The sequence below is a fragment of the Pleuronectes platessa genome, chromosome 8 (assembly GCF_947347685.1).
Source record: "Pleuronectes platessa chromosome 8, fPlePla1.1, whole genome shotgun sequence".
Taxonomy (NCBI): domain Eukaryota; kingdom Metazoa; phylum Chordata; class Actinopteri; order Pleuronectiformes; family Pleuronectidae; genus Pleuronectes; species Pleuronectes platessa.
In genome coordinates, this window is record NC_070633.1 from 26,572,825 (window position 1) to 26,593,287 (window position 20,463).

General features: G+C 43.0%; 3 protein-coding genes across 3 annotated transcripts in view; 2 read left to right on the plus strand and 1 right to left on the minus strand.

The window, feature by feature from the left end:
* The first annotated feature begins 965 nt into the window (after positions 1 to 965).
* fgf2 (fibroblast growth factor 2) lies at positions 966 to 9,048 on the plus strand. The gene is made up of 3 exons (XM_053428702.1): positions 966 to 1,657; positions 3,662 to 3,765; positions 6,184 to 9,048. The coding sequence occupies exons 1-3, from the start codon at positions 1,480 to 1,482 to the stop codon at positions 6,367 to 6,369; spliced, it is 468 nt and encodes a 155-aa protein (XP_053284677.1). The 5' UTR covers positions 966 to 1,479; the 3' UTR covers positions 6,370 to 9,048.
* On the minus strand, positions 6,845 to 17,956 carry nudt6 (nudix (nucleoside diphosphate linked moiety X)-type motif 6). The gene is made up of 5 exons (XM_053428701.1): positions 17,617 to 17,956; positions 16,550 to 16,753; positions 13,410 to 13,465; positions 7,917 to 7,971; positions 6,845 to 7,654 (listed from the first exon to the last, which is right to left on the minus strand). The coding sequence occupies exons 1-5, from the start codon at positions 17,885 to 17,887 to the stop codon at positions 7,272 to 7,274; spliced, it is 969 nt and encodes a 322-aa protein (XP_053284676.1). The 5' UTR covers positions 17,888 to 17,956; the 3' UTR covers positions 6,845 to 7,271.
* A 443-nt stretch (positions 17,957 to 18,399) lies between these two features.
* spata5 (spermatogenesis associated 5) overlaps positions 18,400 to 20,463 on the plus strand; it is a 77,890-nt gene continuing 75,826 nt past the window's right edge. Inside the window, exons 1-4 of the mRNA XM_053428704.1 lie at positions 18,400 to 18,756; positions 19,391 to 19,515; positions 19,615 to 19,772; positions 20,204 to 20,262. Of these exons, the coding sequence (XP_053284679.1) occupies positions 18,594 to 18,756; positions 19,391 to 19,515; positions 19,615 to 19,772; positions 20,204 to 20,262 (505 nt within the window). The 5' untranslated portion in view covers positions 18,400 to 18,593. The remainder of the gene's footprint in view (positions 18,757 to 19,390; positions 19,516 to 19,614; positions 19,773 to 20,203; positions 20,263 to 20,463) is intronic.

Here is a 20,463-nt window from a genome sequence, read left to right on the forward strand (position 1 = left end):
TGAATGACTCACAAAACTCACAAAATGACAAATAATCATAATTTCCTTCAGAATCGTCATTTATCGGTGTGATCAGGCCTCTACCAGATCATTTACTGGATAACAAGGGACAATAAAGACAAACATGTCCACACAACTGATTATAACATTCATGCCTGTGTGGAATGTGACGAGTCAATGTCAGAACAACTCCTAATTAAAAAGGCCTTGAATAACACAGTGGCTGCTTTGTCTCTTCAGACATTGATCTCTGGAAAAAGAGGAAATGCCACTAAATCATTTTGTTTTACGAGAATAGATTGAACAATCTCGTCCAACCCCGACAAAAGGAAACTCTGGAAAATGTCCTTATCTCATTTTTGGGACATTTTCTCCGTTCAGTGCAATAAACTCTGCAAATGAGTCCCAGCTCTGATTTGTTTATTGAGACAGTTTGTGGAAATTCCTCTCAACCCCCCTCCTGTTGGTGACTCCTTCCTCAGAACCATTCCAGTCTCAGCCCCAGTCTCTCCAGTGGCGGTGGTTGGATGTCAAACGTTTCACGAACTGTTCATCAACCGAACAGCACGACTTTCAGATGTGGTGACATTTACCCAGGAGTTCAGAGCAGAGCTTAATATCACAAACGCACACGACACTTGGTCCTGAAATCCCAAAGAAGAGAAGAAGAACCTGCAGGAGTGATTGTCATCAGCGATCCTCCACTCGGCTGCTTCTGAAATTGAGAGTCACTCATTCATGAAGTCCACACTTTGTGGATCCTTTCCCTATAAATAGCACAGAGTGAATCATTGGCTTTCTCTTTTGGTCCCTGGATGAATGAAAACACTGGTTCTCTTCACATGGCTGCTGCTGCTCTTGGCTCACTGAAGGGTGACACCAGGTCCTAGGCCCACCCTCCTTCATGCCCTCCTCTCCCTCCTCTCTCTTCATCCTCTTGGGTTGGTGGGTTAAATCCGTGAGCTCCTAGTGGGCGTGAGCATGCGAGTGTGTGTGTGTCTGTGTGTGTTGGGCGCATGCGGACTGAGGCCCGAAGGGGAAAGCCTTCCACGCAGATCTAAGCCAGCTGCCCTGCTTTTAATACTTCATTTGCAAGAAGAGTAGCAAACAGGGGGAAGCCGCATGCATCCCCTCCACCAGTGTGCTCCCAGTACACTGGCTGGCAGCTGCCTTTCCTACAACCAGCAGACGAGCAGCTACAAACAGTAGATTTGGACCTTTCAGACTTTGGAGGCTCTTCCAGGAGACCCTCGGCTTCACATTCCCAGGACTCAAAGGGCATTTGCTGCCCTGAGTGTGGGGGTGTTCGAGCCATCTGACCTGTGGGGTTAAGTAGAATCAGTAGGAGTGAGACTCTGCGGAGGAGGGGAGGAGGGCACGGGCAGCGGTCGGTGGGAGGTGGGAGGCCTCGGCGGGGCTCCTGCACTGCTCAAGAAGGAGAGTAGGCAGTCGCCGGGAAGCGGGGGAACAGAGGAGGAGATGGCCACGGGAGAAATCACTACCCTTCCCTCCACACCTGATGACGGCAGCAGCGGCGGCTTCCCCGCCGGGAGCTACAAGGACCCCAAGAGGCTGTACTGTAAAAACGGGGGGTTCTTCTTAAGGATCAGGTCTGACGGGGGAGTGGATGGAATCCGGGAGAAGAGCGACCCCCACAGTAAGTAGTTCCAGTCCCCCTCCTTCTCGCTCTGCACCGAACACAATGCTCCTTTATGTTCTCTTTTCCTCTTTCAATAAGCAACAGGGAAGTGAACGTGAAGCAATCACGGAGGGAAGATGTGAACTTTTCCAGCGTAGTTGGGTTAATTCTCCACATGAGTGTTTAGGCCTGCGTCTGGAAAGAATAATAAGTCGAAGAGGAGTTTGCATAATCGATGGGATCTTTGATGGAATATGTCTGTGATGTTTTTAGTGAACGTAGATCACTGCTCTGAGTCACACTGTGAGGTTTACGTCACACCAGACAGCACAACAGTTATTTCCAGGTCACAGTCAATGAACTAATACAAATAAACCCTCCCTCTTATCTCTACCCACAGTCAATCTATATATATATTTGTTAAATTGACAATTTCTTAGCTTCTTGTAATGTTTTTCTACAAGTTTGCCACAAGTCAGTGGAATCATTTGTGTGTGTGTTTGTCCCCGGGCGGCCGTGACCCCTCCGTATCACCGATTTACTTTTAAGTGTGTCTCCTGTGTTGCATCAGTAAGTGGGAGGGGAGGAGCGGGAACATGGAAGTTGTGTTGTTTCCTCGGAAAACACATGTTCGCACAGTGTGTGTTGCCCAAAGATTAGCGTGTGTGACATTTCAAGCAGGTGCGGCCCAACGGAGAGATGCCTCATGAGGAACCACTTAACGGACACAGGAGCTATTTTTAGAGTTATCAAGTAAACTTTAAATCATGTTCAGATTTCCTGAGAGATGAAGCCAGTGGTAGTTTGTCTGCTTCCTGTTGTTGTTGGGTTCAGGAAGGAGTCGCAATGAGTCATCACACAGGAATCAGTTTGAATCATTAACCTTTCACCCAAATGCTTCTTAACAGGTAACAAGTCTTCGTTAACATTTCTTGACCTTTGTGCTTACATTATCCAAAGTGCAATTCACAATTTTATTCAGTCGCCCTTTTCCTTTCCTTTCTCTGAAACTGATGCACCCCCCCCCCCCCCTTAAAGCACCCAAACACTAATGGTGACAAAAACAACCACAACGTCACCGGATGTCTTGTTTCGAGTGTGAGACCTCTAGTGGCTGAAGTTACATATTATACATGTAAAGTTGACGTGACCTGATCTTTGCCGATGATTCTTAAAGCGTGATCAAATTTTCCAGTGAGAGTTGTTAATAAATCCAGACGTTTATGTAGATTAAACGCTTCTCAATCATATTTAGTTTATTTCCTTTGCCTGAAGACGATATTCCTCATCGACATTTCCACACGTCGTTGGCCTCACACCAGCAACATGTAGAGAAACGTGTTTTCTCATCTCACTGCACGAACACTCGTCATACATTTCTCTTCTTCGGGGGTGAAAACGCTTCTTTGATCACTGATACGATTCCTCCACACAGCGGATGTAACTGCTGACAGATGCATGTTTATCCAAAGTCTCAATATGGATTCATTCTGGACAGATTTCCAAATTTTTACGTTGGTCTCCTCGTTGGTGGTTTTTGCTTCAAGCTAAGAATGTCGTCCCTACAAAAGTGAATAATTAAATAAATAAATATAGAGATTTCCCCCCTGTCCGTTGGATTGTTTGTGTTATGTTTAAACGACAATGAGGATCTCACTTTGTTGGTGGTAGAATAATGATTTCAAACTGAAAAGACACATTTTCTTTCTCTGCACATAACCGACCAAATTTAGAAAATGCAATAACAGCCCAATTGGAAACAAACCGATGTGAGACGCTCGTCTACAAACCAATCGGTGTCGAGTATAAGTAGACGCAGGTGACGACGACAGGATCTATGAATTCTTTAGTCCCTAAATTACAATGTGAAACAAAACCACCCAGATCAAATGGAAACAATGAAAACATCACGTGAAAGCTTGGTTCAAATTTCAGATGGGAAAATGCCCTTTTACTATAAATCTCCAAACTTCTAATGTTTTTTGTCTCATTTCATTAAACCTCTGTATTTTCTGTCCTCAGTAAAACTGAAGCTCCAGGCGACCTCAGTGGGGGAGGTCCTCATCAAAGGAGTCTGTGCTAACCGCTACCTGGCGATGAACCGAGACGGACGCCTGTTCGGAGCGGTGAGTGAGACAACACGATTATCCTCTTCCCATGGTTAGAAGCCTCTGTTCTGTTAAAGGGCACCAAGACTTTCTCCAGTTTAATCTCAAATCAAATATTTACCAGTCACCTGGCGAGAAATTCTCCATCACGGGGGAAACAATGAGGTTGATGCTCATTTGTGAACAAACTTGTCCGGATGTCAGATGGTACCAAAGGGAAAATGTAGAAGATAGATTTGATTCAGAAAGAGAATATTAAGTATCTAAAGCATCTCTACCAAAATCTGTTTTATAATTTCTCTTTCTCTCCATCCTTGAGGCATTGAAATCAGAATACTCACATCATTTAACCTTTAACCTTGATTTTGTACCACTTGGCCAAACGACCCACACATATGATCGTGAGGTGGGGATAAAGAGAGTTGTGACAGACAACATCTGACGGACCAGATGTGTGTACAATGAGTTTTGATAGATTCATACTTCCATGGACCATGTTGTGTTTTACTGGTCTCAAGTATATTTCTTTCTGTCGTACAGCAGGAAGAGGATTTTAATCACATTGACAAAGTGTCTTTATATATTTGCAGCAGATATGAGAATAGGACAAATTCAGAGCTGAGACACACGGTCACCAGATACATTAGATGCACGCAGTTAAAGTACTTTTTTTACAAAGCATACTTTACTAATTAAAGTAACTGAGAGGTTCTTCCTGACTGCTCATGAGAAACCGTCGACACCAGCTCAGCACCCCCGCTGCTGGCCTCGTGCCACAGTGTGAAGTGTCTGGTGACTGATGTGGTTCCGTGGTTGTGAAGAAGCATTTCCTCTGAATGAGAAGCGACCAGGTGGCGCCCCCTCTGTGTCGGCTCCTACCGGTAGAAAGCTGCTCTCACCATTTTAATATCAATAGATAGATGTTAAGTGATATGAACATTCATATTTGTTGTCAAAAATACCTAGTTTTGCACCTTCAGTGGATATATGTCATTATCTTGGTCCCGCACATGAACTACCATCCGCTTTGTTTTGGAGCCTCTTGATATATTACAACCGCCCTGTGTGGTAGAGGGGTGTGTGTGTGTGTGTGTGTGTGTGGGGGGGGGGGGGTATAATCTATAGGGTTGAATGGGGTCAAGGTCAGGACCTACGCTATTGATTATTCTTAAACCCATCAAAGATCAAGATCAAGGTCAAAGCATGGAATCAAAGTTTTAGCCTAATTTGAAGTACATAAAACCAAATGTATATGCAGTTAAAATTACTTTTTGGCAGTTTAGCACATGTTGAATAGTTAAGACTGAATTTCTACCTATATTAATATATTGATAAATATAAAATTATTCAAACTTTAGTTCTGCTAATCAAGTTTAAACCTATTTTCAATGTTATCACAATCCTCTAAACTTTTAACAAAGTAACATTGCTCTTTAATAAATCAAGAATATAATTCCCCACCTTCTTAGATACATTTTTTTGTAATATTCATACAAATATTAATATCTGTGTCCTGACGACATGTTAAGTTTGTATTTGTTTCTGTGACCAAAGGTTCAATGGTTTTCAAACAGAAGTGAAACCTAAACCTCCACCACTGCTGGTTCTTATTCCTCCTGAACATTCACAGCTCTGACGTGCAGCTCCTGTAACGTCTTTAACAAAGTGCTCCTGAGCGGTTATGGCAAATCATTAGAAAATGTCATCTGACTAATCCAGAGCTTAATAGCTGGGCAGTCGCGGTCAAAGAAAAACAAAAGCCTCTTGTATCACAGGGTGTTTGGCCGCTAACGCCCGGTGACACCGAGATGTGGTCCAGACGTTGTGTAATTAGTGTTTTCTACAAAAGGAGGATGTTCAGAGCTTTTGTTAAAAAGACATAATGATTAATGTGTTCTTCATTTTGTGCCATTTTGAAACCCCTTCCATTTTTATAGAGTTTAATATCCGATCGTGAATGAATGAAGCTGAACTGAGATAAAAAATAAAGGACCAGAGTTGTATTAATGTCCCTGTTCAGACTTTAAAAACACGTTTTATTGTATAGGTGTTAAAATACTGAGACATAAACCAGCAGGCTCCTTCAAAATAAAGGTGTCATTTAGTTTGAGGGTGTTTTATGTGGTGATTGTGGGTCATAAAAACGAAAACATTACAAGTTTTCTCCTCATACACTATATTAAACAAATGTAATAAAACATCACCCGGACAAAATAAACTATTTAATGAAAAGCCACCTGAGAAACAAAACTTTGAAAGATTCAAATTAAATCTCAGTTTAGCAGCAGATCTATCGTTCCCCAGTTTACTGACCAGTTCACGTGTATTGGGATGGCAGGGTCTCCCAGCAGATATTAAACACTTGAAAAAGCACCACGTCTCCTTTATTCAGCCTGAACATCGAGTTAAACTTTCCTCCTCTGTCGTTCTCCACAGAGACGAGCGACGGATGAATGCTATTTCCTGGAGCGGCTTGAGAGCAACAACTACAACACCTACCGCTCCAGGAAGTATCCCAACATGTACGTGGCTCTGAAGCGAACCGGCCAGTACAAGACCGGGAACAAAACCGGACCGGGTCAGAAGGCCATTCTCTTCCTCCCCATGTCGGCCAAGTGCTGAACCCGGGGGGGGCGATGGAGGAAGTTCTTAACGGCGATGACAAAGAAGAAGATGTGACGGCAATGGAGACAGATGTTGCCCCCCCCCCCCCCCAAACAGCTGTGATCTTTTCCAACTGTTACGTCCTAACAGTTGTTTATGTTAATTTTTTTTTATCTTGTCTGCTCTTCTTCAGCACTTCTTTGAAATTGTGGCACACGTCCAGACTGTAAACGTGCAACCAATCAACGGCTTCACTGGTTAAACTGCAGCCAGCAGGTGCCTTGCTCAAGAGCACCTCAGCACTATTTGTTAATTTACTCCATGCAGATCCTCCCTCTCAGAAAACCAGTCTGCGTCTTGGCCTCCAGTTAATGAGCGTGTGAGTCTCGAGTTTGAAAGCAGGACGCAGGTCTCCCACATGATCGGGATTAACAGAGCGACTCAGATCCTGAGGTAGAGCGACTCGAGGATAAAGGACTGAAAATAGAGCAGCTGAATTTTCTAACATTTTATTTGACAAACCTAAACACAGCAAACGCTACAAATCAAAACCCATTAGGTGCCTTGCAAACGTCTTTTCTACAATATTCAGTATCTCCACTCACTTAATGGGTTTGTCTTAATGTTCTGGTAAAACAACATTCCCTGATTTGTCCTTGTATAATTAGAGAAGAATGTAAAATGCCCTGAAGGTTTATTGCACAGGAGAATAATGTATAAACAAGAGGTAACAGTGGTGTGGGTCCTTCCAGTGTGAGATGAACCGTGGGAGACTTTTCAGTTCAGTCCAGTGCACCGTATTTCTTCAACAGTCAAAACACTCCAGTCATAAATACACTTTAAATATGATTAATACTGACAAACCCGTGTGTCAACATAGCTTATCGTGATCCTCCATGACCCAGTTTGATGATGGCGTGCTAGGATTTCAGTGTCTGAGGAATGGGCCGGTGGTACAGCTGGTAGAACATCCCCGAGTAGACGGCCGGGAGCTCCTCCAAGCCGAGGTCGATGCCGTCGAAGCCGCGCTCGAGCCCGTGAAGCAGCAGCCGGGCCAGGCGAGCCGTTATGGGCGTGGTGTCACTGGTCTTGGCCAGCTCGGTGAGGTCCAGCCATTCGCAGCGCAGACACTCCTGAGTGCAGAAGTTGATGTCGTACGTGAGCGGGCTGAGTCGGCAGATGATGTACATGTCCGACATGCCGAAGGCGCCGGGGTGGTTGTGCTGCTGCCGGAGGCTGAGCAGAGATCTGAACTCGGAGCGAACGCCGGTTTCCTCGAATACTTCACGTACGGCAGTGGCACCTGGGAAAGATGAAATCACACGTATATATCAAATCACCACGAAAACTGATGTAGAGGAAAGGAAAATGCTGCTTTGGATAATGTATAAAATATTAAAGCTGCTTTAAAAACGAAGGGAATGGGGAGAGACTCAGCATATATATATATATATAGAAAGTGCCTTGTTTTATTACGTTCAAATGAATGTATATGCATCATCTTAAAATCTAAATGTAAAGGGTTTAGCTAGATGTACTGTATTACTGTTTTGTGCGACACTCACCGATATTTTCTCCCGGATCCGACAAACCACCGGGAAACTTCCAGGCGTTCTTCGTCTGAAAGTCAGGAGCAAAGTTCAACATCAAGTGAGACGGACATGAATCTGTTGGTGTCGAGCATGGACTGTGTTTGGAGATGGATCACGAGGCTCCACTATAAAGTGAGGACACCTGACCAAAGCCGGCGGGGTGGGGGGGGGTCCCCGAGGGCCTGGGCCGGGCTCGTAGAAAGGATAATTTGGTTATTCATGTTGGCTGCTCCTATGCTGCTCTACTGCATATTTGTAATGGGGGTGGGGGGAGGGGAACAATCAAAAAAGAATGTGCGTCAGTAACAGGCTGGGATCAGGTTCAGATTCAAAGTTCATCTGTTGGGCTTGAACAGAAGAATGTGATAAGAGGGAGGCATGACCACCTCATTACAACGACTTAGAATGACAGAAGGAAGTTATCTGACTCAAATACAAATGGATCAAATAAGTTTTCTCTGTCGGATGGCTGAGGGGGAGGAGTTCAGACATCCACTTGCCTCCTGGGTGGCTCCTGGAGGCATCTCCTCTTTTTCACCTATACTGCAGCCGGCCACCAGAGGGCAAATATCAATGATTTGGCTTCACTTTTGGGGCGATGTCATATCGTCCATCTTTATTTACATTCTATGATGTAATATCACATTTTGAAGTCACTTGTTAGAGGAAATATTTTAAAGGTTAAGCTGTAGTTTTTTTTTTACTCTTAATGAAAATTACGGTATCTAGTAGGGGATCATATATGATCTTAAAGAGAGATTGTCTTATACATATGAATTTATAATTATACGCACAGAGATATTTAACGCTCTGATCTGAGAATCTTTTCATATTTTATATTTAGTGCCTCACTCTGGAGTGTTTAATGTGTGTGTGTTTGTATGTGTCTTCAAAAAAACTGTTTCACCACTTAACCTTGAAAAATAACATTTTGCTGCTGGTTAAATTATGATGTTAGTTTTTTGTGTGTATATCTATTTTTGTAGTTACCTAAAGATTTTTGTTCTGCTGTGCTTGTGCTCGTCTTGTATTGTTGACAGAATGATATATTTTTGGAGCTGTTTCTATAAAGGATGAAATAAAAGGAGGTTTTCTGTAACTTTAACCAGTCGAGTCCGAGTGATCTTTCAGAATAAAACGCTGGAGCTCGACTCGTGAACTTTTCACACCAAAACCAGCAAACCTCTCACATCATTCACCCCCCGATGAATCAAATGAGCCCATCGGGGATCTGTCACTTTTGATGCTTCTGTCATGTGCGAGTGATAATGATAACGTCCTGGTTTCTCCTCAGGAAGTTGGTAACTCTTCAGGAGCTCTGAACTGGTTTGGTCTGCCAGAGTCGCTCTGCTGCCAAGGGCCAGACTATTATAAAGCCTGTTTCCAGTAAACAGCTCGATGAGGAGGAGGAGGAGGAGGAGGAAGAGATAAAACTCTCCCTGCACTTCCAGGCCACTAACTGTTTCCCTCTGCTTCTGAACAGAATACATCAAGATACATTAAACTGCAGATTCCAGTGAGCAGGACAGTATCTGCAGATTGGCTCAATTCTTATCACCCCCCCCCCCCCCCCCCCCCCACCACAGAGGTTATGATATCACCCCCGTCCATCTGTGTGTCTGTGAGCAAGATTGCACAAAAACGACTAGATGGATTTCCATGAAACTTGGCGGGAGGCTGGGAAACGGAAAGGAAAGAACTTATTAATTTTCGGTATCGATGCAGACAAGGGGGCGGATCCAGGATTGGTTTCTCTTCTTTCTTTGTCAGTGCATTTTTTGACATTTACCAGTTCTCCAGGGATGATATCGACTTGGACAGACGAGGAGATTCGAGAACTTTGGTGATAAGAACCGACAGGATGACGATGAACAATGAACAAACCCATGTGATCTCATGTCCTGCCTCCTGCTGCTCTACCCAATCTGACCAAGACTATCTCCCAGGGTTCCTGATACAGTGCCTTGCATAAGTATTCACCCCCCTTGGACTTTTTCCCATTATGTACTGTTACTAACTGGAATTCAAATAGACTTAAATAAACTTTTTCCCGTTTGATCAACAAAACATGCATAGTACTTTGGAGGTGCAAAATAAATTTTATTGTGACACAAACAATAATGAGAACAAAAAAGTTGACATCTGTTGGGTGCATAAGTATTCACCCCCCTGTGTCAATACTTGGTAGAACCCCCTTTCGCTGCAATTCCAGCTGCAAGTCTTTTGGGGTATGTCTCTACCAGCTTTGCACATCTAGAGATGGAAAGGTTTGTCCATTCTTCTTGGCAAAAAAGATGAAGCTCAGTCAGATTGGATGGAGACCGTCTGTGAACCGCAATCTTCAAGTCTTGCCATAGATTCTCTATTGGATTGAGGTCTGGGCTTCGACTGGGCCATTTTAAGACATTAACATTCTTTAATCCAAACCATTCCTTTGTAGCTCTGGCTGTATGTTTAGGGTCATTGTCCTGCTGGAAGATGAACCTCCGCCCCAGTCTCAAGTCTTTTGCAGACTGCATCAGATTTTCTTCAAGGATTTCCCTGTATTTGGCTCCATCCATCTTTCCCTCTATTCTGACCAGTTTCCCTGTACCTGCTGAAGAGAAGCATCCCCACAGCATGATGCTACCACCACCATGTTTCACTGTTGGGATGGTGTGCTCAGGGTGATGGGCAGTGTTGGGTTTTCGCCACACATAGTGTTTTGCATTGAGGCCAAAAAGTTCAATTTTGGTCTCATCTGACCAGAGCACCTTCTTCCACATGTTTGCTGTGTCTCCCACATGGCTTCTGGCAAACTCCAAACGGGATTTTTTATGGATCCCTTTCAACAATGGCTTTCTTCTTGCCACTCTTCCATAAAGGCCAGATTTGTGGAGTAGACGACTAATAGTTGTCCTGTGGACAGATTCTTCCACCTCAGCTGTGGATCTCTGCAACTCCTCCAGAGTAACCATGGGCCTCCTGGTTGCTTCTCTGATTAATGTTCTCCTTGTCCGACTCTTCAGTTTGGGTGGACGGCCTCCTCTTGGTAGGTTTGCGGTTGTGCCATATTCTTTCCATTTTCTTATGATGGATTTTATGGTGCTCAGAGAGATGTTCAAAGCTCTGGATATTTTTTTATAACCTAACCCCGCTTCATATTTCTCCACAACTTTATCCCTGACCTGTTTGGTGAGCTCCTTGGTCTTCATGATGCTGTTTGTTCAGTAATGATCTCCAACAAACTCTGAGTCCGTCACAGAACAGGTGTATTTATACTGAGATTAAATTGCAGACAGGTGGACCCTATTTACTAATTATGTGACTTGCAAATGTGACTTGTGAATGCATCTGGTCGCACCAGATCTTTGTTAGGGGTTTCACAGTAAAGGGGGTGAATACATATGCACTCAACACTTTTCAGATTTTTATTTGTAAATAATTGTGAAATCCATGTAATATTTCCCCCCACTTCCAAATGATGCACTATTTTGTGTTGGTCCATTACATAAACTCATGATGAAATAAATTTTAATCTGTGGTTATACCATGACAAAATGTAGAAAAGTCCAAAGGGGGTGAATACTTATGCAAGGCACTGTATGTGAAAGACCAGAAAGACGTCTTTCCCACATGTTTTCCAGATGTTTTCCAGAGCTCATGTCGGAAAGCAGCGTGCGTGTAGCAGTTTGGAGTCATGACTGAACTTGAGGTGACTTCCTCGGTGGAGGTATGAGCTCCTCATCTCGTCTGCCAGACTTTCTGAAGCAGTGATTATCTCGTCCCTCTGGAGTTTATTGTTCTTTGACAGCGATCGATGAAACGTGCGTTCAGGCGTTAAACAGGCTCTTGTGCAACCAAACGTTATTTTCATTATCTATGACGCTAATGTCACAATTACATCTTCACAGTTGTTCAGTCAGATGTCAACAATAACAAAGAGATTTCACCAAAGAGCAGTTAAAACTTTTCCAGTGTTGTTTGTGGCTGATTCATCTTTGTGTTGCAATGGGGGATTGGCACCAGATTTTGGTACACAACCATTTATAAGTTGTTATTTTTTTTAATGCACATGTTTCTGAATCAGGAAGAGAAGCGTGGTATCAGAGCATCTGTACACGTTCCTGTCGAGTCCTGTTCCCTTGTTGTTCTAATGACATGATTGCAAAATTGCTGCATCACTGACCTTTCAGATCCCGGTGCTGATCTAGTTTTGGCCGACGGAGAACACAAACAAATCTGAGAGGAAAGGTTATAAATGGAAGGGCTGTAGTGAGCGAACTAAATAACATGTTGAGCTACAGCGGCGCTCTGTGAGAGCGGACACACGGACGCTCACTGAGTCGACTGAGCTCATTCAGCTCGTGTAAACACTCTGATTGCCTGAGGTCGGTTAATGTCCTGCGGGGCTGTGTTCAGTGTGAGCTGCTGAGGGTCGGAGGGAGTCGACACAGGCGACACACAACACGCTGAATAAACACAACTCATCTTGTGGAGCAGCAGCGTGGTCACAGCTTGTTTCTTCACCGAGGAGGAGAGGATCAGTGACCTCAGGGTCAAGAGAAGGTGGACTAACGGCCAAACATCTTTCTAAATAATGATGGTTTCTCCTTTTTGGGGGGGGGGATGTTCTGCCAGTTGAACTGTAAATCACTAATCAGTGCTTAGAGCTTTCAGACCTGAACTTCTCCTGCAGGTCACCCAGTCAAGACTCTGGCAGGCAGCAAGAAAATAAAACCTCAGGAGGAGAAAGAGCAGCCAGACGATGATGTCGAAGGTTTCATAAGTGACCTCCTGCCCCCTGTCTCTTTCCTCCTGTCTCTTTCCTCCTGTCTCCTTCCTCCTGTCTCCTGCCCCTTGTCTCATTCCGATCTGCAGTATCCCTCCATCTCCTCACAACCTCCACCACTGTCTCGCCCCTGGGCTCAGATTCTTTACCTCGTCACCAGGGAGTCTAACCGCCAGTAGACCTTTCCTTCTGTTGTGCATGGCAATACAAATGTTGTCCCACTGTCTACTGAGCAGTTTTTAACTGGGGGCAGTTGTTTGCTCTCTGTTGCCTCACAGTCAGAAGCCCTTCTCTGTGTGAACAGTTCAGCCTGTGTGGGTTTCCTGCAGCTTCCAGAGTGTAAACACCCTCGCAGCTTATGGTAACTGGAGACTTTAAATTGTCCGTGAATGCGAGTGAGGATGGTTTTGTTTTTCTCTGTGTATCAGCTGGGTAGACTGGTGACCAGTCCAGGATGAACCTGCCTCTTCCCAGTGTCAGCTGGGATTACATGTTATGACTTTATTCTCGTAACATTACAAATATCTACACTTTGATTCGCAAAATCTCACTTTTTAACATTTGTCGTGTCTTTAAATTCCGACGCAACACAATGTACAAATTGAAATAACATATAAAAGTCTTGTATTTGCTTTGATTCATTTTTCAATGAATGTAATAAAGTGTATTAAGTATCAATAAAGTAAAACATTTACCTTATTTCTGTCTTGGACGACCAGAACTTTTCCATTGGACTCGTCCACTACTGCACCTAGAGAGAGAGAGAAATCACATGGTCACTTTAAATATTATGTAAGTTCTTATGTAATCGGATCCACATTCTGCACTGAGGTTACTATAACAACATTTTAATGGGAGAGCTACTGGCAGAGCCGCTCAGAGTTGATTATTAGTTTGGACACAACGTTAAACTTCCAGAGAGTCGAGGAAAAAGTCTCCGTCAGACGTCTGCTCGCTGCGTTATGAGTTTTCTTCTCTGATGATGAAGATCAATCACGTCTGCACATAAACCTGACGAAGGACATTACTGAGCTTCTGGTTCACAATGTAAAAGACGAATATTTAATTATATTCCACTTCTCGGTCAGTCCGGTGGCCGTACACAAAGAGTGACGGCCAAAATCACCAAAATAAAAGCGTAATAAAGTTTAGCTTGATGTTTATCCGAAGAGCCGTGAGCACATTACAGCTCCGGACGCCTGCGGGGACTCGTAAGATGTCAAGTTAGTTTCAAATGAACCTGTTTCTGCTCTTGTGAAGGGAGACGCTGCTGGACGGACGAGGATCTGGACAAACTGGGACATTGGCAGTAAACCATTTAAACCAGTGTTTCAATTGGTTAAATCTGGGAACGGTAATTAATGCATTTGAGTCAAGGACTTATTTTCTGGCCACTTGGGGGCCGCAAAACCAAACTTTAATGAAAAAACATTTATCTCTTTAAAGTGCACATTTCGGATATGGCTAAGGTGGTAGAGAGGGTAGCCTACCAACCAGGAGGTCAGTGGTTTGATCCCCGGCCTCCCGATGGCTGACAATGTATGAATGGTGAGTGACAGAAACAGTTCTGTGTATAGAAACTCTGTGTAGTGAATGTAAAACGCTTTGATTGGCTGATAAGACTAGAAAAGCTCTATATAAAAAAAATAAACACCAAGAACATACAACATCATAACACAAGTATTAATCTGTAGTCTCTAATCATCCAATATATGTTAAGTCCTGTATTGAGTGTGTGTGTATGTACAAAATAACAGGAATTTTTTTTGATTTGTGACGTTTCCACTCTTTTCCCAGAGAATCCTGGAGAAAGATCAGTCACATTTGAAGTACTGATATCTGTGAGTGTGTGTGATTTGTTGCTTCTTGATTGAATTGATTGTTGGGGCTTTACAGAGGTTGAGCTCTACTGAGTAACGTTCTACTCCAATATAAAGATGTTGATTGTAGCTGATTTAACGTCAGAACTACATTTACAGTAAATATAGAGAAACCTGTGGATGGACTCACCGACTCTTACAAGCATCCACAGTGTCAACAAGAAAATAAATGTTGGAGGAAACAATAAGGACGTTTCGTGTTAAGACAGAATCCTTGACTCTGAGTCTAAGCAGAGTTTGAGTGACTCAGCTGAATGACGTCGACTTCACCAATTGACATATTTGTCTCCGGACTGAGTGGGCTTTTATTTTTCGGCTTCCGGTGACTAAGAGAGGCAGCTATGTGCCGGTGTCGACAGCTCAGAGGGGCCACTCTCTCTTTTCCGGTTGCTCCATCAGACCGGGCCGAGACGGGCCTCCTTAAATGAATGTCACAGATGTGTAAAGAGGGCCGGGTCGCCCTGAAGGCCGGACTTGGACGTGCAAGTGGAAATTGATGTCATCCCCGCTCCCTGAGCCATTTGGCACTTCACAGGAGGAGGCCTGCTCGCTGCTCAGAGAGGCTATCATTAAGAAGCCCTCAGTCCAGGAAACTAAATGCTCAACGGGAGCATTTGAGGGGAAAACGGGGGTGGTGGGGGGGAAAGGAATATTAGACAAATATGACAAATCATCAGATGAGGAACTGTGGAAATGTTCATTTAATTGAGTTTACATTAAGTTTTTTTTATATGTTTTGATAGAAAATATGAATTTGAGGTCCAGGACTCTGACTGTTCTTGTGTTGAGCAGGAAACTCACATTTGTTAATAGTCTGATACTCAGCTGCTGGATCAGTCTGTGCTGTAATGAGGGGAGATGATTAACGTCCAAAACACAAATACTAATGGATCTGCACTCAACTATAATACTTATGATTCACAAGTAGTGAGTATATCAGCCTAAATATATATTATCTTTCATTTATTTCCTGTTATTACTCTGTGAAGAGCAGTTTATTCCACCTGCGGTACATTTATTAAGAATTAAATTGACCATCCCAAGTATGAATTAATGGCTTTAATAAATAGTGAAGTTAAGAGACCTTTCCTGATTCTGATTCCGTGACCTTGTCTCGTGGCCGTACTTCACAACAGCTGTTTTTCTGGGAAAAGATCATTTCTACCTGAGTGAATCTAATATATTTTAAAGACGTGGTATCAGATCAGGACATAGATTCACGTACTTGCTGATGCCTGTCACAGCATTTTAGGCAGAATCAGAAGCCTTTCTCAAGCTGGTATCGATATTGGAATATCGATTATTATTAATACTACTACTACTTATAATAATAATCATTTTGAGCTCATATTTTCTGAGTAAATGATACCTTTACGTCCAGCAGAGTATGTGTGAGCATCTCATTCAGCTCAGTTTCTGATGTTATTTGACCCAAACCAGAACAATAACAAGTTGCCCAACACCAAAAATGTTTCATTAAACCAAAGTTATGCAGTGGTGGGTTTTTAAAAGTGAATCTGAGATCTCCAGCAGATTGTCGGACAAAAAGGATGAAGGGACGAGCTGCTGCATACTTGAGATTCCAATCACTAGTTTCATCTGTTTCCGACACTGAGGTCGGTGGGTCAACCCCCCCAATGAAAGATGCTCTGGACATGTTCTGACATGATTCCACTGCTTCCACTCTTTAATAAAAGGTATAAGTGGCCCCCTGGTGGACACTCACACACTTTGCACCCGAGGACAGCAGCTCCTCCTTCAGCTGCCGCTCTCCCCAGTGTGAGAGAGTTTCCACTTACGCAAGTGAAGTGGGTCAAAGTTTGAAAATGCAAAACACCCGAGCAGACAAACAACCTCCTACACTTAGGATAAAAGAAAAGTGTTTTGTGTGCAGATTAATGTGGTTTTAATTCATTTTGTCACAGAGGATGAACTTCCAGGTGTAGAGTCTCTACCTGCCACTCCAATTTGGTGCGTTGCAAACCCCGGCAGTCTGCTCTGGCCCTCTCCGATCCAGAGGGCCAGGACGGCGTGGTCAGGTCGGGCGTGGTGGAAGGTGAAGCCGTGAGTAGAGGCGGCGGCCGCACACCGGCTCAGCGAGATGGGAACTCTGAGCCACACGGCCACCTTCCCCTCGGCTTTCCACCGCACCAAAGCATCTGTGGAGGACACAGGTCAAGTAGTTCTGAGTAAACTTCAGAACCAGATGAATGTGGAGGATGATGGATCAGAAGTGACAGATGCCTTTTAAATTACATTTCCACTTGGTACAAAGATGGAAGATTTAGGAAGATAAGAGACAAAGATGAACAACAGACACAATGTGCTGGAAGGAGACTTGATGTTATTGTGCTTTTGCCTGGTCACACTAATGTGTGGAGCAATAACTATAAATGTAGATGTCTTTCAATCATTATTTAATAAATGTGACATTAAAGCATTTATTCAAAGAATAACCATAAAGTTTAGTTTAGTAGTAAAAAACTCTTGATCATTAATATCCCTCATTTTGTTTGTTAGTTGTTGAACTATGAGTCTGTGTGTTGAATGTTTTAAACAGCAGCTTTCAATGGAACATGACGTTTGTAATCAATATTCTACCTAATATTTAATTATTGGTCTGCATATTATAAATGATGAATCACTTTATAGTTTAAATTATTAACTGTCCTTCATCTGCATCTGTCCTTTATCCTGTCTTTGTATGTTGATTTATGTACTGCAGCTGATTTCATGAGAATCACACAATACATTGTAATTAAGTATTTATGATGGAAACATTATAAATTAAGGAGATTTGAACAAAACAAACAAAATGGGAAATAAAACAACGAAAAAAAGCAATGAATCACTGCATGACACACACACACACACACACACACACACACACACACACACACACACACACACACACACACACACACACACACACACACACACACACACACCACTGATCGTGTGAGTTGATATAAAAACAAAAACAACACGTGTAGTTCTCAGTTACAGAACAACAACAACAAACCTCGCAGTAAGTCGCTGAACACACTCTCGCTGATGTCTGGGGGTAAACCGGCGTCACTCAGCTGCACCGTGACGCCCCCGAACCGGTCCACGGCCCCGGTCAGAGCCCCGGTGCCCTCTGCTCGGTGCGGCACGGAACCACCTGCCGGGGCCGGTCGGGAGAACGCACGGACCGCTGTGCGTGTGACACCAGAGGTCCTGCAGCGAAACGGCTCCCTTAGCAGCGGCAGCAGCAGTTTGAAAAGAGAACGCGAAGAAGAAACGGCAGCCATGTTGATAAAGAAATAAAAGACTCGACACCAGATTTTCGAAGCTGAGTTCGAACTCTCAAGTACGGTTACGTAAAGCTCCGCCCCGGAAGCTGCGTCAATACCGTAAATATCCGAGCGGAGGTTCCCACGACCACAGGGTGATGCTGTGAAGAACCTCATTGACAAATCTGGCTTTTTAACTAATTTTATATTAATGCGTTAACTCACCGGGTTAGTGGTTGGAATTAGAAGAAGAACTGGTGTTTAATGGTAAATTCGGCTAATAAATCAGACAATTAAACTTTTAATCTGGTTAAATATAAACGTTTTTACACAATACATATAATACTGTACATTGACTGTTTAAGTTGCGTAAAAATATCGAATTTTATAACCGCCGAATGTGTCTTATTAATAGTTTTAATAACTTTAATGTTTTTCTATCGTGTGTTGCTGCCTGGTGAAAACAATGCAGAAATAAAATAACAGAATACTTCAGTGGCAATTCACATTGTATTTATTTTTATGTTACTTCTATTAATCGTTTGTTTCTATAGTCATTACAAAATTCAATTGATCTAAATGAAATGTGGCTGCAGGAGATTTCCACGCAGGGTGTTTACGGTAAACGGGAGGGCGGGGCCTCGGTGTAACCAGGAAGTTGTCGGCGCTGCTCCTCCGTGTTTACACATGTCCTCAGTCTCACGTGGAGACGTGCACCGGCATCATGTCCTCGAAGAAAAGTAAAAGTAAATCGAAGAGGACGAGTGAAGGAGACAGTTCTGTCCCCCTGAGCTCCAGCGACTCATCCAGCCTCCAGACCCCGGGACGCGAGGCCGGAAGCTGCAGGACCAGCTCCTTCTTCACTGTCATCGACTTCATCGACAAGGGTGAGAGTCACACTCATTTAGAAGTGTGTGTCTGTCTGTCTGTGTGTGTGTGAAAACATCTGGATGAATTTAAGACACCTGATGCAGATTCTCTCTGAGTTCAAGCTGATGGGATTGAACCTGAAACACAGACTGTTGTGAAACTGTTTAAAAAACTGTTTTCAATGGTGTTTTAAGACTTAGGATGAGATGGATGTTGCACGTTGTTAAACCTTCACATGCAAGTTGTGATTTGTCAATATGGCCTATATACATAACAAGTATAAATAGATAAAAAGTAGATCTAACTGTGTTACAGCAGCAAAAGGAAGTAGCTTAATACACGCTCAGTAAACATAAACACATGTAAACAAGATTGGTATTGTTTTAAAAAAAACTCAACCTTGTCTTGTCTTTTAATTGTTGACATTACTTTAAAAGATTAAAAGTATATGTTGATATAATTGTGTTGTGCAAACACACAGAGGAGATGTAACTCACAATTTACCTCCAATTTGTAAATGTTTTGTTCTTTTTGTCTAAGAGCAAAACTTTAGTTTTTAGACTTAAAAGACACAATAATGTGACATTTGCTGTGATATTTTGTTTTTCACCTTCCTGATTTCAAATCATAATTTTGTGTTTTGTTTCACAGCTGATGACAAAACACCCAAAACCTGCAGATCAACTTTGGCCCAGTTGAGCCTGGGTTCATTGAAGTCGGCCGGTGTTTGCATCGGGAGACCGGTTCTACTGACGGCCCCCACAGGACAACAAGAGGTCGCCCCCCCCCCCCTCCGCTCTCCATCACTGACTTGAACGTTTATGTTATAAAAGCTGTTATCATGTGACTGAACATTTCTCTGTCTCTTCTCTCAGGTGTGTGTGGGATGGCCGACCTCAACGTTTCCAGGTGGGAAAGTCGGTCTCCAGAAAAGTGCCCAGACGAACCTGGGAGTGAAGTCGGGCGACGCGGTGACGCTGCAGCCAATCACAGGAGCCGTGCTTCAGGCTGAAGAGGTGGTTCTCACCAACAGGTAAAGATCAGCTGGTTCTCACTGACTCATAACCCCACGCTCCGTAATAAACATGTTATTTAAGAGTCAGAGTACCTCTCTCTTGTTATCAACAAATCTCAATCTGTCTTATTAAAGCAAATTGATCATGTTTAAGTTGATGTGATGTTGTGAAAATAAACAAGAGGACATTAAACATAATTATGTGTCTTTTTAAAAATAAATCTAAGGACACACACTGACTCAGAGCATAGTTTTTGATGTTATGCTGCCATCTGCTGGCTGTATTTTGCAGCTACAGTCAATCTACAGTCAACAGTCTACTCTAAGTGTTAAACTACTGTGCATCTGTTTATATGTGATGTTATTACTGTTGTGTTGTGCTTTCTTTAGTTACCCTATGTATGTTGTGATGCTTCATCTTTACCTTTGTCCTCTTTGGTCTCGTTCAGGTCTAAAGACAACGCACCAGAGACAGATGAGCTCAAGAACTTCCTCCTGAGATCTTTGGGTCAGTTCATGTTTTGATTTGATGGTTATATTCTGTTGTTTACTTGCAGAAAATGTCTTCAACCTGTAAATAGTCTTACTGATGAATATTAACTAGGTCTTAAATAAGTTTATGTAGGTCTTAATTAAAGTTAATTTAATTAACTGAACTTTAATTAAGACCTACGTCCATGGGGCTTTAATGTAGGTTTTATTTTTCAAG